Genomic DNA, 25,580 nt, shown 5'->3' on the forward strand with positions numbered 1-25,580 from the left:
GTTTCGTTACCTGGTGCTAAATGTGAAATAGGTATGCACTGGGAGTCTCGCTTTAAGACAGAAACACAGATAAGTGGTTGATTGGAAACACACATCAGGCACACGATTGAGGTGGATACAACTTGCCAGCACAGAATGAAGCTGTCTGCGTTTGTAAATCTGGGAGAAATTAAAAGGGATCCTTTTTGAAAAGCATGCTGCTCCACGTCCTACCTCCCTACTATTGTACCACATTAAAGAATTTACATCCAGAATGTTTGACAGCTTCAGTAGCAGTCATGTGGTCATCTGTAGCACCAATAGTGAGTTAGGGAGGCTGGCGACTCGAATTCCAACATTTGCATGTGATTGGTGTTGTGTGCTAACTCTTTACCTTACTGCAGCAGCCATGCTTCCAATGCTATTAATTGGCAGTGGCTTCATCCCCATGAATGGCCCTCGGCTGTATGGTCGACCTCCATTTGGCATAACTCCCACAGCATCTGAACAACAGAGAACTACAATGTGACACAGGAATTCACAGTAACATTAACCCAAGCTTTTCTAAACTGCTAAAGCTGATGTGTCTAGAAAAAATGAATGCAGGTAATAGGGTTAACACTTTGACCAGTTACAAGCGAAAGATATCACAGGAGTTTGCTTCAATATCGTGGCTTTCCAACATTCACAATACCCAGACTGTTTTTGTCTAAGAATAAGGCATGAATCAATAGCAAAAGTGAATACAAATATTTTTTACTTTTGCTTGCATCCAATTGTAGACCTGAAAGTCATTATGTGCAAATTTCAAGTCAGCATTGTGTTTTCCAGCTGTAATATTTTGAGAATGCTCATGTTTGAATCTCTTCCAGGTTATTTATTTTGCATAATACAGGTACCTTGATGTATTGTCAATAATGTGTGCCCATTAATTCTGATACGGACGTTCTCAAAATAAATTGAGTATTGACCGCTTATTTGTACAGTAAGTTTATTTGGAGTTTCTGCCACAGTATTAGAGTTTTCCATAGATGCTTTCTCTGCTTTGCTCGTATATTCCTGGTCAGTGCTGTCATTATTATATTGCATATTGGTAGCAAACCACAATCAGAAAAAGCACAACACATTTTAACGTGCGGCACACTTCTTAATACATCAGCCCAAATTGCTCCCACAATCAGTACTTCAACCTAGTATGGCATTAGCCCTGGATGTCTAGACACTTAAAAGGACACAGTCTATATTTTTATTACTAGATATTTTCTACAGACACTTGAAAACTTCACAGACTTAGCATTGGCTTTTATGCAAGACAACACTATACATTATCTATAAATATTTACACCAAAGTAAAATAAGGACACCATGAGGACTGTGTCAGGGATGCTCAAGTCCACTCCAACCGAGTGGCTCCCGGTATTCTCCCCCATCGCCCCGTCTGCCATTTGCCACGACGCCACCATGCTCCATGAGATGTAAAAAAAATCATGAACAACATTGAATCTTCCCATTCACGAAAACTTGAAAAACCCACCACAAAAACCGCATAAAATGGCAACGGCCGCACTGGAAAACAGCAGCCGATATTTATGCAGCTGGAATCGAGCCACTATTCAGATCGAAGGGATTGTGGGACACGTGCAACATGAAGAACCAACACCTCATCACTGACCCAACAGCCGAGGTCCGTGGCTTCGACCTCCCTCGAGGACAGTGGGCAGCGAGCGCCCGACCCGATCCACACAGAGCACAGACACTGCAGCCACCTGCTCCACACGGGGAAGGTGAGGGACGGCCCGAAGTGCGACTGTGGCCCCGAGTCCCAAACCCTGGAACAGGTCACATCCACCCGCCCACTGAGACCCGTAGCGGGGAGGCACCTCAATTCTCCACTCGGCATCTCAGGAGCCCATCGAATGGAGAACCAAACTAGACAGCCCATTATAAGCTTTTCCCAGCATATGAAACAACAACCACCAAAGCAAATTCTACATGCTATTCGGCTGGCCTTGGATAGGTACTAGAATGCTAGAGTGTACAAATACAATTAGTTCCTTCCTTCTGATTGTGAAAAGCATCATACTGCATTTTCATTTGACCCTCTTAGGCCATAGTAATTCTGTGGTATCATGAATTTATTAGCAAGTATAGAAATTCTCTCTCGTGCAACGGTTTAATGCCAGTTTATGTGGCGGGGGTGGGGGGGGGCTCTTCATCTGATTGTAGAGAGCATTTCCAGACCTTAAACAGGATGTACTTTACAACCTGATATTTAAAACAGTGGGAGCTTTTGAAAATAGACGCCTTGTTCAGATACTTTGGCAGATACAATTTTCCAAGGTCTTGATTTCATTTTTTTTTTAAATGTTTCCCAGGGAGGGCAAAATATATATTTATATATATATATTTTTTTTAAAACATGAATTGATCCTTCAAAGGCAGTTTGAAAGTTCACTGGAGTGACATTCCTTCCTACCCCTGGGCACCAACACCAGCTTTCCTCGAGCCAGAGAACATAATGAATGTGTCGACTGAGTAGATATAATCAGAATAAGAGACCCAACATGCCAAATTTCTACCAAGTGCCTTCCCACCTACAGAAATGCAAGTATTTCCTTTCAGAGACTGTGTTAAATAATCTTTTCTAACAGGCTTTTGGAAGGCGTGCTATATGTTGTTTTTAAACTTTAAGTTCATTGCTAAATATGAGTCAATTATCCACTGCCAACTTTTGCACTAGGTACTCCAATCGACTGCAATTGGATTAAAAGGAATCACAGTATCTATTTCACTTATGGCTATTGGCAACTACTAGTGAAAGGAGATCTTCTCCTCCTCTGGGCTGAATTTTAATCCATGTCCTAGAGGTGAAAGAACCTTGTTCCAATACAGTTTGCCATAAGTCTCCCTCTGAGACAACAGCTTTCTGCTTTGACTAACATCTCCTTTGGGCGATCAGTTTCCCTGGATATAAAAAAAACAAATACTTTAGGTGGGAAAAAAAAAACTGACAACAAAATGGGAACAGATGTCTGAAGCAAGTTAGAGGAGGAATATGTTGGAACACAGAACAAAATAAGTTATGAACTCCTAGAGGTAAAGCACATTATGCTCTCTGGAGGTGGGCTAAAGAGAGGTCAAGATAAGGGATTCCTTGCTGCGATAGTCGGTACAAAGGTCACTTATTACAATACTCAGGATCTTGTATACCATTATGATTTAATGATAAATTATCAGGATTTATATATTTTTTATTGAAAAACGATGCAGGATCATAAACCAGAGTTTGAAATTCCGACTGCTGTTAACTTTTGAGTGAAAAAGCTAGCACAGGTATAAAACAACACAATTTCCCACTTTGTAATACAATTCATTGACAGCAAGAATCTCAATGAGCAGGGTGCACGTTAATGCCTGCAAACCCGTGGATGCAAGTTAGGCACCAATGCAGGCAATCTTCTACCAACCGCTGTAGAAGTTGCTTACATGTCACCGACCTTGGTGCAATCTATGTACTTTTAAAAGCTATAATCAAATGAAATGTACAGGAATTATAGCACCTCAAGGTGCGTAACTAGTTTCTTGAATAAGTAGCCATTTATTTCTAGAACATCACTCAAAAGGGGATAAAGGAGAAACTTCCTTTCTCCCATCCACAACTCACGCACAACAATTCAGCAAAAACCTACTAGTTAGGTGAATGACAATTTGCTTCCAAATGCCACAGCCCGAGAAAACCGGACACTCTAAGTAAGCTGAGTGACTCCCAAGATACATTCAGCTACAGTCAACCACACGCTCAGTGACGTTTGGAGATGCAGCCAAAGAAATCAGTCATTCTATGACTTAAAAAAAATACAGCTGACAAGTTATTATTTATTTATGGCTGGGTTTGGTTAACTTTTTTTTTTTAAATCTGGAAGATGAAAATGTTGCAACGATAATTCTTGGGTTTTGACTGGAATATGCTGTACTTCATAGAAAGATGTCACGCTGTAATATTAATCAGTTGACCTGCAGTTTTGCATTTTGATTACCCGATGATGCTCAGATGTAAAACTAAAAGCACGCGCCAAGTAACTCTTTGTCAAGTCACCCGACCCCATTTGTGCATCACAATCGATAGACTGCAACATGTAACACAATAAATCAGTTAAAATCTCTAGAGATTGCCCCACTGCCGAGCTGTGAAACTAGAGGAGTGAGCAGTGCGCGCACAAGTCCCTTGCAGAAAATGCTGGTCGAGAAGGTTATGAGAATCATTCCAAAAGCAGCCAATGTCAGGAGAGGCAAAGGAAACGAACAGCGCCCCATTTTTAACATGGTCGGAATAAATGCAGTTTCAGCAATGATATTTTAAGATATGTATCTCATTTGCTTTGCAGCATCCATACAAACATTAGCATCAAGTGATGGTGTGCACTTCTACAAGTATATCAAAAACACGATTACATTACAGTTGATGATGTCTCAGTTTAGTACAGTGGATTTGTTTTCCTGCTATGCCTTACTCATTAGTTGTACAACGAAAACAAAATAGGATTTTTTTTTTTTAAAAACCTTCCTCTCGCCTCCATCCTCAAACCCCTGTAGCATTCTTATTTTCTTACATTACAACGACTGCATGCCAAAAGTTCTTCACTGGCTGTGAAGCTCTTTGGAGTGTCCTGAGGACATGAAAGGTTTTATATAAATGTGAGGTTTCTTTCTTTCTTAAGATAGTAAGTGGTAGCCCAACCTCAGGTCTGTATTGTTTCTGCATGTTTTGTGGTGGTACATGAAAGGCATGTGGGTTGATATGAAGACATTTGCTGCTTTCCTTGGGTGACATGTCTACATTGTCACTGAATGTAGCTACCACTGCATTTTGTTCCAGCTTGCCACATTCATGGTTTTGCTCTGTGCCAATTTTCTCTTCAGCCCTTTCTGCTCCTGAAGGCAATGACCCTTTGCTGAGGTACCTTCAGGTACCTAAAGTAAGTGGCCATTGTCAGCGTGTTAAGCAGGCTATTCAATAGCATCGCAGGGGAGCCCAATCCTCACTCCAGCCGACGTCCCCATGCGCACTTCCAGCAACGGCTGGCTGGAAGAGTGGGAACCTGGTCTGATATTCCTCCATATCCCATGGGCATTGAGGTCAATTCTTGCTCTGATGGAGATCAGCTGCCAAAGCACAGACCAATCAAACTTGGCACCTTTCTCTTTGGTCTGCTTGATTGCCACCCTTGCTACTGAAGTCAGCGTCTACCCACTTCACCATCGATGTGCCTTGGCTGCAGTATGTACTATCTAGAAAAAGCAGCACAGCATCCCGGTCCCATGACCTCTACCAAGGACATGAGCAGCAATGTCATGGGAACACCATCCCCTCCAGGTCACACATCTGGCTTGAACTTACTGGCTTGACCTGACTTGAACATACATCAGGATTCTCTCAGTTTAATGGATATGGTACTGGACTAGCAACCCACAGTCTTGAGAGCAAATCCCATCAGGGAAAATTGTGGAACTGAATTCAATAACTGAATTTCAAATGATAATTTACCAGCTTGCCATAAACCTCAACTGGTTCACTAATGTCCTCCAGGGAAGGGAGCCTGCCAACGCTACCTGGTCTGGTCTACACATAGGACTCTATCTTACATTATGTAGTGGACTCCTAATCATCTCAAGAACAAATTAAACTAAAACATAGCTATCTGATTCATTTTGGATCAAGATGTTGCTTATTTGAATTCGAATGGATTCTTAAATAGATGCAGGTACTCTCCAGCCACTACCTCAGGCTGAAGCAAGCTGTTCACAACATCGGTATCCTAATCCAGCCTGAGCTGAGCTACCGATCACACGTTCTCGCCATCAAAATGTCTGCCAACTTCCACCTCTAACATAGCCTGCTGCTAAAACCCTCATCCATGCCTTTGTCATTTCCAGACTCGGACGATTCCAACATTCTCCAGCTGGCCTCCCATCCTCCACCATCCGTAAACTGCAGCCAGCCAAGATGGCTGCGCAAATCCTTCCTCCTATAATTCACTCATTTTCGAAAGCCAAGCTTGTAGTCTTCTTCGTCTTGGACTTATCACCATTGCTACCCTTCTGAATCTCGTTGGCGACCTGCAAGATTCTCAATAAAAATAGCGTCAATCGCCCAACTGCAGGCTTTTTGGGAGCAAGAAAATAAAAACTGATCCGTGAAACTGAAAAAATGATTGTAAATTTGTATCGGTATGAATTTTGCAGTTGACTTCACACAAAACAAATGTGCAGTAATCATCATTGGGCAATAAAATGTACAAGCTCCTGCCATACAACCCGTTTACCCAGTGATTAGCTCACCACACATACCAGCAACGGCCCAGGTTTGATCCCAGTTTAAAGCAACTTAGCTGATCTTAGCAGCAATAGGGGTGCTTTAATTTGCTTCAGAGCCTGGCGGTGAGCTACCAGAAATCCAAGTGTAGCTCAGGAAGGAATCAAGAGTCATCAGACGAAAGGGAAGAAAGTGGACGAGAAAAATACATGCCCCACTTACTGTTCTTTTTCTAAAATATCAAAGTAACTGCTCTCAACATGTAATCCAGTCACCTTCACGTAAATTAGCCATAATCTGTTTTCCGGCGAGAGTACAAGGCAATAACGCCCACAAGTGGTTTGAACACAGACATCATTTATTGTGTAGGCGTTAGACAAAAGATGTTCACAGTCAAAACAAATTTACTGCATCACAATTACATAATGCTGGATTTCAAATGGCTCTCCATATACAGGAGTAGCTCAGGATATGTACACAATGTACAAACTACTGCAGTATAATAAATAGGATTCTGTTTGCAAAAGATATCATTGCATCAACTTAATAAATGTATATAAAACAAGGGTTAGATTCTACATTCCAAATTTGCCCTGATCGTGGGCAGGATTATCAGGTTTGCCACATACATTACTGTTAATAAAATTACCTTTTTCTATCAATCTCATGGAATACTGAAGCGACAAATGTATGAATTTTCCATATTGCTTTGTTGGATCCAACACAACACACATTTTTAAAGAATTACGTGGTTTACTGTTTCTTTGAATAAGTTCTATATGAACTTATTCAAACTTCCATAAATGAAGATGTTTCTCTCAATAGCTCATGAAGCTCTAATAGAGACAGAAGCAGATCTCAAACCGTGATGAGATCAACTTCTGATAAAAAATGCTTTTATATTCCATTAGTTTTGAGGTGATTGAATTATTGAAATCAAGACAAAGATATATGCAAGAACATATCTGTCACAACTATGCAATCTTTACAACCTTTACCGCACCTAGCAACAGGAATTGCTAAGCGATCGGTCAACTCCATTGGTGTACAAATGGGCGGCCAACAGATGAATCTGTCAAGAGGTCAACAAATGTCACAGTTGAAGCCACAGGATAAGAACGAGGCAAGGACAGATCAGGATGAGAAATTTCCTCTGCGTGGAAGCACAGGATACCGAATAACATGGTACACTCCTTCCCAAATTCAACCCCACCCCGCAACCCACCGCACCCCCCAACCCTCGAGTTAGTGCGCACCTTAACTTGGACCTTGAGAATTACACAATCCTGGCAGATTCAATTGGCGGAAAGAAAGGCGGGGGGAAACTGGCAGGTTGATATTGAAACCACCCGTGGAAAAATCCACAGGTTGGTCCACTTCCCAACTGAGGATTGCGTGAATGCAAGGGGAAGAAGCAGGGCAGGAAAATAAAACAGGTTAAAAAAAAGAAGAATAAATGTGGAGGGCTTGCATCACAACAGAACAATATCTGAGGAGGCTGCACTGCAATAAAAACCTTGATATTTCTATTGCAATGTACTGTGTACTCACATTCTGCTCCTTTCACCTCAGGGGAAGAATTCAGCAGCATCATGGCACTGGCTGCATCAATATCAGAATCTGAAATGAGAGAAAAAATCTACATTTATTTTTGACAACTACGTATGAAAATGTTGCTGGCCAATGGAAGCGGGAACTGAACACAAATGTGCAGGAAAGAGCGTCTTCATAAGTTACAGTAGGTGAGCATGACGACAGCTTTTTCACTCACTGTAGTTAATCAAAATGTAACTGTTATCCACATTAAATATTCAGAAGGCATAAAAAGCATTGCAGTATGACTAATGCTTTGTCAGGCCAGCCAAATTTGTCTTCCCTTCCAGTTTCTGAAATAATAGGATTATTGACACGCAACAAAGCGCTAGTTATAGTGTTCATGTAGAACCACAGTCAGAACAGACAAAATTGTAAAATCTCCTTCTCTGTCTCTGGGGAAAATTGCAGATCCAATGAGAGAGGTTTCTCCTCTGCTTATCCTTTACTCAATTTTCCGGCCAAGAGGCCTGCTGGACTCCCTTGCTAGGCATTTGCAAATACTGCTAAATAACTTTAAATATAAATAAATTATTGCTTAGTGCCGTCTAAGGGTTTCCGATTGTGTGATCTTCACCAGCGTTTGTGGATTTAAAAATCACATTTCAAGTTTCAGTTATAACAGCTCGGTAACCTCAGTTACATGGAGAGACGAGAGAAGCAGGGAAGTGGTGATCGTATCAGCCATGATCGTATTAAATGGCGGAGCAGGCTTGAGGGGCCGTATGGCCTACTCCTGCTCCTATTTCTTCTTATGTTCTCCTTGGAGCAGAGAAGGCTAAAGGAAGAATTAATTGAGGCTTCAAATCTTGAAGAGTTTTGATAAGAGTAAATAAGGAGATACTGGTTCCACTGGCAGGAGGGTTGGTTATCAGAGGGCACAGATTTAAGGTAATTGGTAAAAGAACCAGAGGTGAGACTAAGATTTTTTTTTAAATGCAGTGAGTTATGATGATCTGGAACGCACGGCCTGAAAGGGCGAGGAAAGCAGATTCAATTATAATTTTTTTTAAAAAGGAATTGGTAAAATATTTAAAAAGGAAAAATAAATGCAGGTCTATGGGGAAAGAGCAGGGAGGGGCGGGTGGGACTAATTGGATCGCTCTTTCAAAGAGCCGGCACAGGCAGAGTGGGCCAAATGGCCTCCTTCTGTGCAGTATGATTCTATAGCAGCTACAAACTCCGCAAGTACATCGCCCACTGATTTTCTTACTCTCCCAGTGGAGGAGCACCTACCTTCTGCTTCCCATCTCCTATGGCGACCAACTCAGATAAAACAAGGAACATGTCATTTGGAGATTTGCAGACATGAATCCTGACATTTGGTATATCCAAGTAATGCGCAAGGCTTGAACAGAAAATTGGAAGTTCACAGAATTCTGGTTTGAAATCCTTCTGGATCAAATGCTGATACTCCAGCACTGTAGCTTCTTGCTGCAGAATGACCCATAAACACCCTTTGCTGTCAAACCTATATTTAACATGTAGGCAATGGATTGTCAATTCAAAACCAGCTAGAGTTTTACCATGTGTCCAATAGCAGTGCTTCAAACCAGTATCTGTATGATATTCTATTAATAGTCTACAGGAAATTACTACAGGATACTTTATTCCATTGGTATAAAAGAAAGACTTACGTTTATATAGCACTTTTCATGACCTCAGGACGTCCCCACGCAGTTTACAGCCAATGAAGTACTTTTAAGTGCAGTCACTGTTGTAATGTAGGAAACACAGCAGCCAATTTGCGCACAGCAAGCTCCCATAAACAGCAATGTGATAATGATCAGGTAATTTGTTTTAACTCTCTTGATTGAGGGATAAATATTGCCCAGAACACCTGCTCTTCTTCAAAATAGGCATGGGATATTCTACGTCCACCTGAGAGGGTAGAAGGTGCCTTGATTTAACATCTCATGCGAAAAACAGTGTAGCACTCCCTCAGTACTGCACTGGAATGTCAGCCTGGATTATATGCTTAAATCTCAGGCGTGGGACTGGAATCCACAACCTTCTGACTCTGAGGCGAGAGAGCTACTATGGGCAGTACATTCCTGCACCATGAAGGTGGAAATTCAATGCAATTATCAATTCCAAAATATCTTCAGTGTGCATTTGAAAAAAAAAAATCTGCTCCATTGGCAGTGCATGACTTTTCTTTGAACATTTTTCTCTTGAAGACACTAACTCATGCAGGGCCATAGATCAGTAGGCACTGGTAGCACTCCTGCAGTTCACACGTGAGCCTAAGAGTGATTCATTGAGGGCATCAGAACTGAGGTTTCCAGGATATATTGGCCTTGGAGGAAGTGCAAAGTAGATTTACCAGAATGATACCTGGACTCCGAGGGTTAAATTACAAGGAGATTACACAAACTAGGGTTGATTCCCTGCAATTTTGAAGGTTATGGGGTGAATTGATCAAAGTTTTCAAAATATTAAGGGAAACTGATAGGGTAGAGAGAGAGAAATGTTGGTTGAGGAGTCTAGGGCTAGGGGCATAGCCTAAAAATTAGAGCCAGGCCTTTCAGGAGTGAAGTCAGGAAACTGCTACAAATGGCAATTGATGCTAGATAAATTGTTAATTTTAAAACCGAGATTAATAGCTTTTTGTTAACCAAAGGCATCAAGGGATATGGGCAAAGACGGGTATATGGAGTTAGGTCGCAGATCAGCCACGATCTCATTAAATGGCAGAACAGGCTTGAGGAGCTAAATAGCCATTCTATGTAATGTACAAAACCCAGAATCGCCATTGCCTGCGATATGGTGTTTCGAACAGCACTTCCTTTAAAATATTCAAGCCTCTGCTCCCTGGACACTCTCCATTCCTCCACTCTGTTAAAGATCTTACTATTTAGAGTACAGTTCCTTCCACTGTGTGATCTTGCTTCCCATGATGTTATATTTCACAGTTTTACATAGCCCGGCCTGGGCAGTGTTAATTACTATTGTCACACACTTCACATCTCAGATCTGAACTAAGAAATAAATGTGACTGATGGGCTCAATTGGCCTGTTTGCCCCTTCCTGCCCGCCCCAACCACCCCCCCCCTCGTCCCACTGTACGAATGGCTCTGCTTGCGAATCCTGTAAACGCACACATGCTCTTATTATTCGTCTGTCAGCGCCGATGGGAACATCCATTGAAAGAGCCAGCGATAATGTTAGCATTCAGACTGCAGAAACAAAAACGGAACTTAATCCACACAACAAATTCTGCTTCAGCACCTGTTAATTCTAGATTCAGGCTGAAATCGTCACGTCGATGTCCGTTTTAGAGACAATGCGAGACTTTGCACACACTGCTCTGTCAGTTGACAAATAATCTGAAACAGATGGTACATTCAAGGGAAGAGAAAAAAATATATCTTTTTATAACTATATTCAACGTCACCTAAGCAGCAGCGTCACCGTGGCAACAGAGGCTGCCATAGCAACAGTAAATACGCTTCCGACCACCAGTGAACGAACTGAATGGAACATCTGCCCCGACAGACCATTTCAGCTGCCCCGGAGCAAAACTGCGAAGGCCAGCGTAACATTGGACGACAGCACAGCTGATCGCACTACGTCTGAACAAATGAAGTGTACAATCATCGCTCTGGCATACAGATGCCAACGTACTCAGATTCCAACCGTTGCTTGCTTGGTTTAAACTAATGACCTCTCCCACATGGAACTAATGAGCAGGCCCATTGATGAACATTCCCTCCCCCAAAGAAATGAGGCTAAATTCGGCCAGATTGGAAACCATAGACACGTCGGAAAGAAGGATGCTCATCTATCATTTGGCGCCGCTGTGTATCATCAAATCGGCTTTGTGTACTCCAGATCCAAATAATAATTACTACTCTTTAATCTAGCAATGTGTGCTCTGCTCATCCGCAATTGCATCGAGCCAGTTCAAAATGCTGTAGGAGCTAGAAAAGAGCAGGGAAATGGGACAGGGTGGTCAAGCAGTGTTGTCAGAATAAATCGTTATCTGATTTAAAAAAATATCTTAAGTGTTCAGTATGCAATTAGCAAGGCACAATTTTTTAAAAGCAGGCTAAAGATAACCCTCAGCTCTAGTGGTAATATACTGAAATCCCAAACTAGGTGGTCACCAAAAATCCACAATTTCTTTCCCCCAAGTCAGACTTTCACTCGGCGAGTTGCTAATCTTCGTCAATGCCACTAGATGGGGCAATGTCTCAGTGTAGTGACATTCACTATCTTTTGAAGGAAAGGGGAAAACATGGGACCAGTTTGGTGCAGCAAGGGAGCACCTGCCAATGGCCAATTATTTAACATTAACATGGGACAAGATCATCGGATCTCAACTTCAAAATCACTCACTAGGCGCAAGGTGCTTTGGGATATCCGGAGGTCGTGAAAGGCGCTACATAAATGCAAGCTGTTTCCTTTGCGCTATCTAAAGCGAGCACCATGTGGCTGGCGAGAGAAGGGGTGGATGAAAATCCTTGCAAACAAGGTGGGCTAACTGATTTCTCTCAAATTTAGCACGTCACACCTCATTTCCGTTTCAGCCGCGATGGCACTCTCCAGTCCTTCAGGACAGGGAGCGAGAAAAACAAACGACCCCCGAAATCCTGAAACCCACCTCTTTCCTCCTTCAATTTACCCACTTGTTGTTCTGTACCTACCCCATCTTTACTGAAGGTGGCACGAATGCCGGGTACAGTTTGTTGGTTGGGGATGGTACAACCATTCTTCAGCCGAGGCAGGTCAGAGAGTGTGAGCAGACGGTCGGTGTGGCTATCGAGGACAGAAGTTAGTGAACACTCCAGTGTGTCCACATTTACCTTTACTGCCATTGACTGAGCATTATATCGCACAGGTTTTTCTATAGCAACACTTGTCGTGTGGGGCTCTACAGTCCTGTTGACCAGCGAGCAGCCTACCTCACTAACACTTTATAATCACACCCCCGAGAAAAGTTGCCGAAGGATGGTGTGAATTATATTAATGCGTGCTCGGAGAAGAGATGGAGTTTGGACTACATGGAATTTGCAGCACAGAAAGCGGCCATTCAGCCCTAACTCTTCATCTAATCCCGTCAGACTTCTGCAGCGGGGCCAGGTTATCAGGCCATTCGAGGGTAGGGGTCAGCAGTTCCGCCACTGGTAGATAAACCTCTGCAAGGCCTGGCTTTAGAATAAAAAGAACATTTGTATTGCAGTCTGCATATTTAATCCCAGTTGTTGAAATTCAGACTTCAAGTCCCAACAAACACAGGTTTCTCATTGCTATAGTAACAATCAGCTTGGAGGGCAGAAATTTAAACAGCGTTACTACTGAATTTTAAAATATTACTAATGCTCTTATCACAAAATGACTACAAAATAAGGAAGAGGGTAAAACTTACCTGTATATTAAATAGATAGCGTTATGTTGTGGACCTAACCCCAGTACGGACTGGGCTGTGATTGCTCAAACTCATTCCATATAGAACCTTGCAGCTGATGGAGAAAGTAGACTTGGATCCTGGGAACCTGTTCTGGGTTCAACCCCACATCCAAATAGAAAGAAAAGACAGACAGACTTGTATTTCTAACACGCCTTTCATGAGAATCGGACGACCCAAAGTGCTTTACAGCCAATGAAGTACTTTTGAAGTGTAGTCACTGTTGTAATGTAGAAAACGCGGCAGGCAACTTGCACACAGCAAGCTTCCACAAACAGCAATGTGATAATGACCAGATAACCTGTTTCTGTTATGTTGATTGAGGGATAAGTATTGGCCAGGTCACCAGGGATAACTCTCCTAAAATAACTGAAAGGCGAGGTCCTGATGTTCCAGGTCCCAAACTTCATACTGAAGGGTGGAAGATACCTGTGTGTGAGTTCTTTTAACGTGGGGTGGCCGTTGCACACCGGCTATCATACGGGCTTAGCTGAGCAAGGTCTTGGTCCAGTGGCAAGGGGGGGTCTAAGACGACTGGAGACCAAACTCTGGTGTATGAGCCCAATTACCTACGGCGAGATGCGGGCCGTAAGCTCGGCGCTGAGTCGTGCCCTTCGGTGAGATGGTCGGTGATCCGAGGCTTGGCTGGGGACAGGCATTGGGAAGGTCAGAGGTCCATTTTGTGGGGTGGAGGTCAGGGTGCTCAGAGTGGAAGGAGGAGAACTGAAAGAAACAGCACAATGACAACTCCCAGCATCTCTCGTCCTGCAAAAATGTGTTAGTCAATTATACAACATCTAGGTTAAAACTGCACACCGTGTTTTATGTCAGATTAGTTAAAAATGATTAAAAGTTACATGGTTTTTGAACATTATGAGAATGGATCTGGGGAAGGATTTACGAGCTGACCAGTCTGGTTGTAAGTGGGACCTCAATGAGCTGCGTCTGACATTACAAAACACTGCAGTGGCCGAGTGTGTGTCAGGCATTGTCGGAATGTGAGCTCTTATCCTGCATTAATGCTCACCGTCTCATCCGAACAGATCGCTGGTCTGAATTAATCCCTGTGCATTCGACGTTTTCCTGCTTCAAAAATCACACTGAACTGACCGCGTGAGGGAGAAATATGTTTTCATGTGCTGGAAAGGTACAGCGTAAACTCCATAGGATCATCAAAGCGTTACACCATTTGTTTGTCGTCACTAGAAGTGTAGTGGCATATCATTATTTAAAAGAAAATCAACCTTCGTGCTCCCTCCCCCATCTCAGGGAAGAAGTGATAAAAATGGAAAGCTCTGGCTGTCAGAGGCTGAATCTACCTTGCTTGTGAGATTTGGCAGCTGCCATGCACTGTACCTTCTACTGTAGACCGGCGAGCTGAATCACCGATGAGTCTCTTTAAAGGCGATCTTAGGTTTGCTCCCAGGAATCTGGTCACACCCAACATGAGGTTAACAATCACTTGCACATTCAGGAAGCTCGACATAGCTCCTGGCACATTTACCTGCACACCCTAGCAACCACAAGCCAGAACGATTGTTAGGGAACTAAACAGCAACTACAAGCCAATTACAGCTATTGTGCGTTTAGCTTGGCGTGCATGATAGACACAGTGGGGCACAAGCAGCTGCCCTAACCTTCGTTCTATGTACAGAAGAATAATGGGGGAGGGGGGAGCGTTCAGAGCAGCACTCCTAACTAGCACAGGACCTAATGTGCAATATACATGTGCCCTTAGATTGAAAGGATTTGTTTTTTTGTTTACTGTCTTGCCTCCTCTAAAAACTGTGTTTCCCTCGCACATTACCTCAGTCCCCAGCTTCTTTTTCATTTGATACCAATTTGTCACCAAAGAAAGAAAATTGCTAATCAAGGTAGACTGATTATGACATCTAACACTAGAAGGAATTCATTCTTGGGCACTACCTGTCCCTTTAGGTTTGGGAAAGAATGCAATAGGGAGGATTCGATTGTATTTTAGCTCCCATTACTGATATCCAATGCAGCACACTCCCTCCCAGTTTGTGCACCATGGCTCAGTATATAAAAATGTAGTCAATGGACATTAATTACTGTTTTCTCAGATCATATGGCAATCTGCTACTGTATTAATAGCAGAACAGATGTCATTTTAAATCTCAGCAGATTCAAAAAAATATATAAAAAGGCATACACAAGTGAAAAGATGTTCAATCTTTTGTATGAAAATTGAATTAATACAGAAATAATCAGAAACAAGGTGGACAACAAAGAGGCCGAGGCAGCCTCAGGGAGGCCACAGATGGTACATCTGCATTATCACTGGCTTCCATTAAGAGACCACTGCGCTGTTTACAGCCTGATAGCGCAGCTGAAAGTACAGCTCTCTATTCACTTCTCTCCAGAGACGCACAGAGGCTCCTCGGCCTCCTGAAAACAGACAGTGAAGGCAAAATAAACTACAGGGACGGGTCCCAGTAGTGCACTAGATAATCGGCTCGGGGTCTCGCCGCGGACAATGAGACTTGCTTGTGTACATGGAGAAGCTAAAGACTTTGGGGCTGCCCCGTGGGAGGACTGTTGCGCGTGATCCGCAGGGGAACACTGCAGCACTGCTGGGATGCAAAGCTTTTTCCAAACTCGAGCGCATTAACAGATCAGTGCAGATGGCTGCAGTAAGACGACGGTTGCACAACAAAACGTTAGACGCAACCAGCCTTTCATCTTTAACCTTGCACTCTTGTCAGTTCACTGAGCTCTTTATCTAAAAAGGGCCGCGTCGCGCCGATGAACAAAATGGGACAAGAAATCCAACCTGCCTTTCTGCTGCGCCTTTTAGAGGCAGCAAAACAGTCACATCATATGCACTTACACAAAAACTTTTAAACTGGTCATCAAAAGCATTTGCAGCCCGTTTGTGACAGCTGAACAATCACACTGTTGAATCACAGCGAACCGGTCATTTCCTAGTTTTAGAAACAAAGCAAAAAAACTGCAAGACAATTTCCTCTTACAAAAAACGCTGAATTTACACTTAAACAAGTTGGGCTCGGAATGACAGCTTATGGAGTTTTGCCCTGATACCTAGTGAGATTAGACCATTAATGCATTTAGCATCGGAATAAATAACGCCCACACCTTATTTTAAGATTTTAAATGCACGATGTGACATTGCCAACATAAAGAAAGATTTCAGGTTTTACTCCAGAGGAGAGCCAGAGTTTACAAAGTTAGAAGAAGCGAGTTTCCTGCCTAACGTGGGTGAGATGCTTGCTGATTTTAGCCTCCAGATTCCAGCACACCTCCCTGTTATTTTCACATGCAAATGAGCTGAACACATTTCGAGCTACATTACCAGTCCATTTCCTGCGCTGGTGCATACGGTGAGTCAGGACCAAGTGTGGACTTCAGCTGAAGGGTTAGAGGGCAGGACCAGGCCAGAGGGAAGCAACTCAGTTCCCATTTTAAATTCAATCATCTGTTCTTATTTTTATGTAACACTTTGACTTATCATTTATAATTAAAGAGAAAAATGTACAGCAATTTGGGAAGCAGAGCCACACCGACATGAGCCTGGTACTGCCCTCCCCAGCTCAACAGGCCCTTACACCTGCTGTCTCTGCAGTTCGGAGGAGCTGGAAGGTGCAGACCTGCAGCACTACAACCCCACTAGTGAGAGGGTGAAACTACAGTGTGACAAGTTTACATAGAGAGTTTCCATTATAAATGTTGACACCAAAATGTGACAAAAACGTGATGACAGGCAGTAAAGTTCTTTAGGGAGGAAGTGCATACAGATACAGACCAGTATCCATGGACAGGGGCCAGGCAGCTTTCATTCACTAATGGTGCAATAATATTAACGTGGATTGGGTCGGTAGGTAAGGATCACGGCCTGCATGTCGTCATGGTGCAGGCGGAGTACGTTGATGAACTTTTGGGGGCATCCGAAACTGAGGAGGACGCTCCATAGACCCTCGCGGTTGACAGTGCCAAAGGCCTTTGTAAGGTTGAAGACGGCCATGTTCAAGGGCTGGAGCTGTTCCCTGCATTTTTCCTGCAGCTGTCGCGCTACAAAAATCATGTTCATTGCGCCCTGTAGGGGACGAAATCCGCACTGTAACTTCGGGAGGAGCTCCTCGGCCACAGGGTGAAGACGATTGAGGAGGACTCTAGCGACAACTTTCCCATATAGGTTGACGTGCTTTGTTTTCACATTGCACCCTTGCAAAAATTGTAGAGTATCTACGCAGCAAGGTTGCTGATCATAGAATGGAATCATAGAATGGTACAGCAAAGAAAGAGGCCATTCGGCCCATCGAGTCTGCGCCGGCTCTTTCGAAGAACAACCCAGTTAGTCCCATTCCCCCGCTCTTTCCCCATATCCCGGCAATATTTTCTCCTTCAAGTATTTATCCAATTCCCTTTTGAAGGCTACTATTGAATCTGTATCCGACACCCTATCAGGCAATGCATTCCAAATCCTAACTACTCGTTGCATAAAAAAGCTTTTCCTCCTGTCGTTTCTGGCTCTTTTGCCGATCACCTTAAATCTGTGCCCTCTGGTTACCGACCTTTCAGCCATTGGAAACAGGTTCCCTTTATTTACTCTCTAATCTAATGGTGGGGCTTTTGTTAAGCAGTAAAAATTCCAAAGAAATGTTTTTTTTTAAAATTACAATGCTATCTGCTGAAAGAATATCTTGTTTAAACAATTCACGCATGTGCAACACAACTGTTACCAGTACAAAGGGAACTTTTAACTTTGGCAAAGAACTCATGTTTCCAGGCAGCTTGACGCTGACATTAAAAATTTCAATGGCTTTGAGGGAATGGGAGTTCTGTACGGGTGTGCAACCAAAATATACAGAATGCCACCCCCCTCTCTGACCAGAAAGCAATGCAGAACTGCAGTATAATTCAGAGGGGTATTTGTCACCCCTCCTTCATTTCCCCATCTCAGTTGAGGCAGTAGGCAGATGACATGCCCCAGAGTTTGAAGCTACTCATGACAGGCTGCGAACAGGAGCACATTCACAGCCTAGGCTCACTCACCCACTATTTCCCCCTCCTTTCTCCCAGGTTACCAGAGAATTCAACATGTAGAAGTCACACTCTTGCAAACTAATGCCCTTCCAACATTGAGGGCGGGTGCATTAAGCATTGACTTTAAAATTAGATGCAAATGGTGCTTTTTACCCACTGCAATGAAGCCTTATACATTTGTCAATAGAAAAGGTATAAATTGTTAACAAACAGGACTTTCTCGACAGACTCAGAGGACTGGCAGTACTGATGAGGACAACACTACCTTGTATAACTATGTTGCTGTACCACTGTTGTTGCAGCAACATTCCAGGGGGCACTGCTGTCCTTAGTTACCATTTGCCATCTTTAGAGATCCCAGTTTGAGCACAGTTAATCATACCGGATTACAACTGATATACATTCTGATAGTTCTAATCTTCAGTCCCATCGTTGCCGCTGAGTTGAGAGTTCAGTCATAGCCGCAGTAAGTTTTAAGCTAGTCTGCACTCCAGACTTGCCTCCGAGAGCTCTCGGATTCCAGGTCACAATGACATGCTCAGCACTGAAGGGGGGGGGGGGGGAAAAAAAAAAAAAAAAACCTTTCCAGAGGTGAATTATTTCATTCCTGTGGCTTTCCAGGAATTTATCTTCCTTGCTTAAAGAGCTTAGAATTATCCACACCTCACCGTGGTGTTTTCTGCAGTGACTCCAGCACCATTGTCCCAGACGTCAAATACAAGACCAAGAGCCAATCTGCACCGTCTTTGAGCAGTACTAACAATGACCGAGATTGTTCATTCACTGTCCGAATGCTTCGAGAAAGGAAAACTGTTGGGGTGGGCTAAATTCAACATGAAGAGGGAATGGAACATTTGCAGTTTGATTCAGTGCCTGCACCAAACACTCCTGGGTCAGGTACAGGTGCCGAGTGAAACTCCTTGTCTGAATATGTCTCGAGACCAGTCTCAAAGAAGCATCCACTGTTACTCCAGTGTGAATTTTTACTTACAGCCTGAGTGAGCCTGCCAATTTTTTGCTAAATTATGGATGGTATTGTGTTGCGGGCCATGACCAGAAAAAGTCTTCAGTCAAAGTAGATTTCCAATCCACTCGTCAAGAGCTGAATCTCAATCCTGATTCCAGGACGAAAAGTTCTAGCCAGAAAGGTTCTTAAACTTCAAACCTGCAGGCAGTATAGAAAGATCAGGCCGATACCACAGCTCAGTCCCCCAAAACAGCTGCAACTACTACGCTGCTGTCTTTATAAATCAAACTCATAAGAAAACCAGTTTATAACAAAATATTCCTGCCAATATTCTTCTCCCCTCTCCTTGCTGAAGTGCAGTTGCCCATGCAGCAGTTGTTCACCAGGACCTCATCCAAGTGGAGATTAGCCAAGCCTGATCATCAATGATGACAGGCTATTTGACTGTGAGGGACATCACAGCTGAGCCCAATCCTGCCCTTATTCGATGTCTGCAAACATGCACTTCCAGTGTAGGGCACTGGTTAGTGAACAGAAGAAAGCCTGGCTGTTTTTTCCCTCCCTTGTCTAGGGGGCGCTGAGTCCAATTGTAACTGCCCTACCATCCACCATCACAGGTCCATCAATGAGCATAGCCAGGAATTGAACCTGGGACCTTCCTGCTCTAGATGGCTCAGCGACAGAGAAATACCCTGCTTTGCTGACACAGCAGACAAAAAGAAAGATCTGCTTCATAATAAAGGAAGATTGAAGCGTCTGTGAATCGACCTAATTCAAAAGAGAAAATATTTTTTAATTTCTGCGCACATGTGCAGACTCTTTCTTCATTTAAGTCCGATTTTAAATTCTATTTTCCGAACCAAAAACAAGGCATTAAATTCCCACAATTAAAGCCACATCTTCAGAGTGCTTGTTGCAGCTACTGGTCCATCAGCAATCACGAAGCAGTAAACCGGCCACAAGTAGCTACAACAACTTGTATTTATGCTGCACCTTCAACGCATTAAAACACCCCAGGGCGCTTGACAGGAGCGATTATCAGATAAAATATGACACCGAGTCACATAAGGAGATATTGGGACAGGTGACCAAAAGCTTGGACAAAGAGGTAGGTTTTAAGGAGCAATGTAAAGGAGAAGACAGAGGTAGAGGGGCGGTGGGGTTTCGGGAGGGAATTCCAGAGCTCAGGGCCCAGGCAGCTGAAGGCACAGCCGCCGCTGGTGGAGCGAAGGAAATTGAGGATGCGTGCGAGGCCAGAATTGGAGGAGCGCAGAGATCTCGGAAGGTTGTAGTGCTGGAGGAGGCTAGATTAAGTAATCTGGATTACAAGTGGCTAGGAGGGGCAAACCTGGATCAGACACAACCCTTTTTGGGGACTGTATGGTTTAAATTAACAACTGTTATCCCTGCTCGCTTTAAAACTGTTAGTGTTTTGGCAGGCGGGGGGGAATTGGCAAACAAGTGTAACACTATGCTGTGCTGTAGTTACAGTAGAAATATCAGTATTCTCAGTGGAATGCCATTGGTGCCAAAAATCAGTGCTCCCAGAATCCACAGGGTAAAAACAAGCCGTAATGAACCCATTTTATAAAGTGGAAAATCAGCAACTGCAATTATATGGAGAACAGAATTTATTCTTCCTCGAGGAGTTGCAGTCAGGTCAAATTCTGGTGACTCGGGTAATGGAAAATAAAAGTTTCCTTTCAGAATTCAGTAGTTCTGTGTCTCTATTTTTAATGTAAACACGTAGCTATAAATCCCCATTACTGGAGCCCGAGAAAGCTGGCAAAAATGCCCTTAGTGTTGTAAATAAACTTCACTGCTCTCACCCAGAATGGAAACATGGCAAAGTTTTTATTTTAAAGTCAGTTGTCCAAAAGAGGAACTAAAACAAGTGAAAAACTATTGTGCAATAAAAATAAAGGCAAGGCCTTTGAGGTGCTGACTGAAGCAGGAATATTGTCGGCTGGAGGTGCTGACTGTCCTGTTCACCCCACCTGCTGCTCCACTGACCGGTAACCTTCAGTGGTCATCGGTTTCACCATCTCAAAAGACAACTTAAATAAATGTCTTCTGAAGGGCTAGTTCACACAGGGATCGTGCACTAACCTCCTGGCCTGGACAGACAAGCAAAAGGGGAAAAAACAGACACAAGAGAGAGTCTCCGTGCACAATTTTACATTTCAATGCAGTATTTTGCACAGAATCCTTGTTCATACAGGTACAGCATCAACAATCTGGAAGCCTGAGGATCGAGGCCGTTCCGGATTCTGTGTATTTCCGGACTTGGGAACGTCTTTCTGACATCCCAAATCAGGAAACGCCTGGGCCAAGGTCGGTAGGTGAGAGAGGGGGTGGGGATGGGTCAGGCGCCGAGGTCAGCCCGAGGCGGGGGGGCGAGGTCGGCGGCGGCCCGAGGCGGGGAGAGAGAGGTCGGAGGTGGCCCGAGGTGGGGGGAAGAGGTCGGAGGTGGCCCGAGGCGGGGGGAGAGGTCGGAGGTGGCCCGAGGTGGGGGGAAGAGAGGTCGGAGGTGGCCCGAGGCGGGGGGAGAGGTCGGAGGTGGCCCGAGGTGGGGGGGAGAGGTCGGAGGTGGCCCGAGGTGGGGGGAAGAGAGGTCGGAGGTGGCCCGAGGCGGGGGGAGAGGTCGGAGGTGGCCCGAGGTGGGGGGAAGAGAGGTCGGAGGTGGCCCGAGGCGGGGGGAGAGGTCGGAGGTGGCCCGAGGTGGGGGGGAGAGGTCGGAGGTGGCCCGAGGTGGGGGGGAAGAGGTCGGAGGTGGCCCGAGGTGGGGGGAGAGAGGTTGGAGGTGGCCAGAGGTGGGGGGAGAGAGGTTGGAGGTGGCCCGAGGTGGGGGGAGAGAGGTTGGAGGTGGCCCGAGGTGGGGGGAGAGAGGTTGGAGGTGGCCCGAGGTGGGGGGGGGGGGGAAAAAAGAGAGGTCGGACGTGGACCGAGGTGGGGGGGGGGGAAGAGGTCGGAGGTGGCCCGAGGCGGGGGGAGAGGTCGGAGGTGGCCCGAGGTGGGGGGAGAGAGGTTGGAGGTGGCCCGAGGCGGGGAGAGAGAGGTCGGAGGTGGCCCGAGGTGGGGGGGGGGAGAGGTCGGAGGTGGCCCGAGGTGGGGGGAAGAGAGATCGGAGGTGGCCCGAGGTGCGGGGAGAGAGGTCGGAGGTGGCCCGAGGTGGGGGGGGGGGAAAGAGGTCGGAGGTGGCCCGAGGCGGGGGGAGAGGTCGGAGGTGGCCCGGGGGGGGGTGGGGGGGGGGGGGAAAAGAGCTCGGAGGTGGCCTGAGGCTGGGGGGAGAGGTCGGAGGTGGCCCGAGACGGGGGGGAGAGAGGTCGGAGGTGGCCTGAGGCCAGGGGGCATGGAGGGGGGGTGGGGGGAGGGAGGTAGTCAGCAGCGAAGCGGGGGGTGGGGGACGGGACGGATGGCGGTGGTTCCGGAACATTTTCCGGATTCCGGACAACCCTGCCACGGATCGTCCCGGTGTCTGGATTCCGGAACAGTACGGAACACTATACCTGTATTATTTCTAACCATTAAAAGTATTTTTAAAGTAGTGAAAAAGAAGCACGCTTAAAAAATAATTAAACGTGCAACAATGAGGCACAGATTCTGTTCATTCAATCTCAGTCACTCTACTCTAGGGACCTCATTCAGTGGAAAAACACACACACACACACACACACACACACACACACACACAGACTATTCCATGACAACCAATAATGCTGCTCTTTTCTCAAACCAGGAAAGTTCACTTGCACGGGGATGCAAGCCGCTATCTCCAGGGATAAACATTACGGTATCATATTCTATCTCATGGGCGTAGAGATGATGACAAAACTCAAGCAACACTGGCAGGCAAGCTCGAAAGACTCAAACCCAGAACCATCTAAGGAGAAATTGTAACCTCTTACACCCCTTCCCAGGAAATAATCCCATTACCAAGAGACTCCATTAAAGAAAATATGGTAACATACCAAAATAACAGAATACAGCACAGAAGGCAGCCGTTCAGCCCATCATGCCTGCGACGGCTCTTTGAAAGTGCTATCGAATTAGTCCTGCTCACCCACTCTTTTCCCACAGCCCTACAATTTATTTCCTTTTCAAGTATTTATCCGATTCCCTTTTGCAAGTTACTATTGAATCTGCTTTCACTACCCTTTCAGGGAGCGCATTCCAGATTACAACGACACGCTGCATAAAAAGATTTCACCTCATCTTCCCCCGCTGGGTTTTTTGCCACTTATCTTAAATCTGTGCCCCTTGGTTACCAGCCCTCCTGCCAGTGGAAACCGAAACCAGCGATGAAATTTGAAGATATGTTTGAAATCAACAATGTTAAGAGTTACAGAAATATTATTGTTATGAACCACAGTTTGATTTTAAAAAACAGTATTTTACTTATCGTATGCCAATCTGTTCAGTAAATATTCCAGCATGTAAACTGATGCCACAAAGAGGTTAATGCTGTCGTTAGAATTTAAGAGAAGCATAATGGTGAGTTTTCATACTATGTTCATTAAAACACCCAGCAACACTGTTGTGGATTTTGTCATTCCAAACTTGGGTTAGGGCTGAAGAGAACATTTTGAATCATTTGACCAGCGTTACCATCATCATCGGCGGTCCCTCGTATCGAGGATGACTTGCTTCCACGCCAAAAAGGGACGAGTTCACAGGTGTTTCAATGAAGGACCTAATATTCCAGGTCCTGAACTACATGCTGAAGGCTGGAAGATGCCTGTGTGGTGGCCGTTGCACACCAGCCACCACACGGGCTTGACAGAGCTAGGTCTTGGTCCAGTGGCAAGGGTTACCCAAGACGAGTGGAGACCAGCTCTGCTGCACGGACCTAGTGCTCGCACATATCGCAGTGTGGGCTGGCCTGTGCTTCCCCGGGCCCTCGCCTCTTCTGGGCCCTGTAACTCGCGCCTCTCCTGGGTCCTGATCACGTAGCTCCATGATCTCTCGCCGCTCCTTTGCCCTGACCTTGCCACTCCTGGTGGCAAATAGCTGCCTGCGCTCCAATCAGCGACCTGAGTTTTGGTGACATCCAATCCAAGTCGCCTTCTTCACAGCTGTCGCTCACCAGCGCGCACTTCAAAGCAGCATGCCGCTTTGACTATAGTGAAGTAATGCTGGTTACAGGTCACCGATGGGGGCCATTTAGAGCAATGAATTAAGAGCATCACTTGAGCAACACAATAGCTGAATTGCACTTTTTCCCACTGTAGCATATTGATGCAGGCACTCATGTGTTAAATATGCCAGGTGGTGTCCATTAACAGATCTTTACTGTACAGATTCTGAATATTTTGCAGGGTTGCACCCTGATTCCACTATGGACTGCACACGTGTCTGCGACCAGGCCAACATCCCCAGCATTGAAGCACTGACCACACTCGACCAGCTCCGCTGGGCAGGCCACATTGTCCGCATGCCAGACACGAGACTCCCAAAGCAAGCGCTCTACTTATAACTCCTTCATGGCAAGCGAGCCAAAGGTGGGCAGAGGAAAGGTTACAGGGACACCCTCAAAGCCTCCCTGATAAAGTGCAACACCTGGGAGTCCCTGGCCAAAGACCGCCAAACATGGAGGAAGTACATCCGGGAGCTGAGCGCCTCGAGTCTCGTCGCCGAGAGCATGCAGAAAACAAGCGCAGGCAGCGGAAGGAGCGTGCGGCAAACCTGTCCCACCCACCCTTTCCCTCAACGACTATCTGTCCCACCTGTGACAGGACTGTGGTTCTCATATTGAACTGTTCAGCCACCTAAAAACTCATTTTAAGAGTGGAAGCAAGTCTTCCTCGATTCGAGGGACAGTCTATGATGATGATGCACACGTCAATTGCTCCGTCTGTGAATATTCCCCATAAAGACTCAAAAAAATAAATTCAGTTTAAAAACTATCGCATAACGAAACATCCTCACCAATCTCTATGAAGCAGGTTCAAATCAAATGGATGTTATGTCTGCTTGCTCAGTTTTTTCCTCACCATTATACACAGACTATAGCACGAGAGTTACATGTGGATAATAACTTGCTGAAAATACCACAAGGCAGGAAATGCAAAAAGCAAAGCTTAAAAACCAGGTTGATTTTACAATAAAGAAAACAAAAGATCAAAATATCTGGATTTTGAAAATAATTGACACTTCTGCAAATGTGCAAGAAATTTCCAACTTTTAAACTTAAAAAAAATGTAATACAGCGTAGCTAAAATCTTACATTTAGTTCACTTATAACTTGTACAAAATAGAGACAAAAAAAACGGCAGTACAAAGTAATAGATTTT

The 25,580-nt window shown here is 44.8% G+C and overlaps 1 protein-coding gene across 4 annotated transcripts in view; it reads right to left on the reverse strand.

Moving 5' to 3' along the window:
• The window catches only part of foxn3 (forkhead box N3), a 393,377-nt gene that overhangs the window by 16,049 nt on the left and 351,748 nt on the right, over window positions 1–25,580 (reverse strand). For 3 of the 4 annotated variants that reach the window (XM_070879649.1, XM_070879650.1, XM_070879651.1), the window contains exon 5: window positions 374–482. In XM_070879649.1, the coding sequence (XP_070735750.1) occupies window positions 374–482 (109 nt within the window). Of the gene's footprint in view, window positions 1–373; window positions 483–7,843; window positions 7,913–25,580 lie in introns of all 4 variants that reach the window. The other variant, XM_070879652.1, reaches the window with a different exon arrangement.

Source organism: Pristiophorus japonicus, chromosome 4 (genome assembly GCF_044704955.1).
Source record: "Pristiophorus japonicus isolate sPriJap1 chromosome 4, sPriJap1.hap1, whole genome shotgun sequence".
NCBI lineage: Eukaryota > Metazoa > Chordata > Chondrichthyes > Pristiophoridae > Pristiophorus > Pristiophorus japonicus.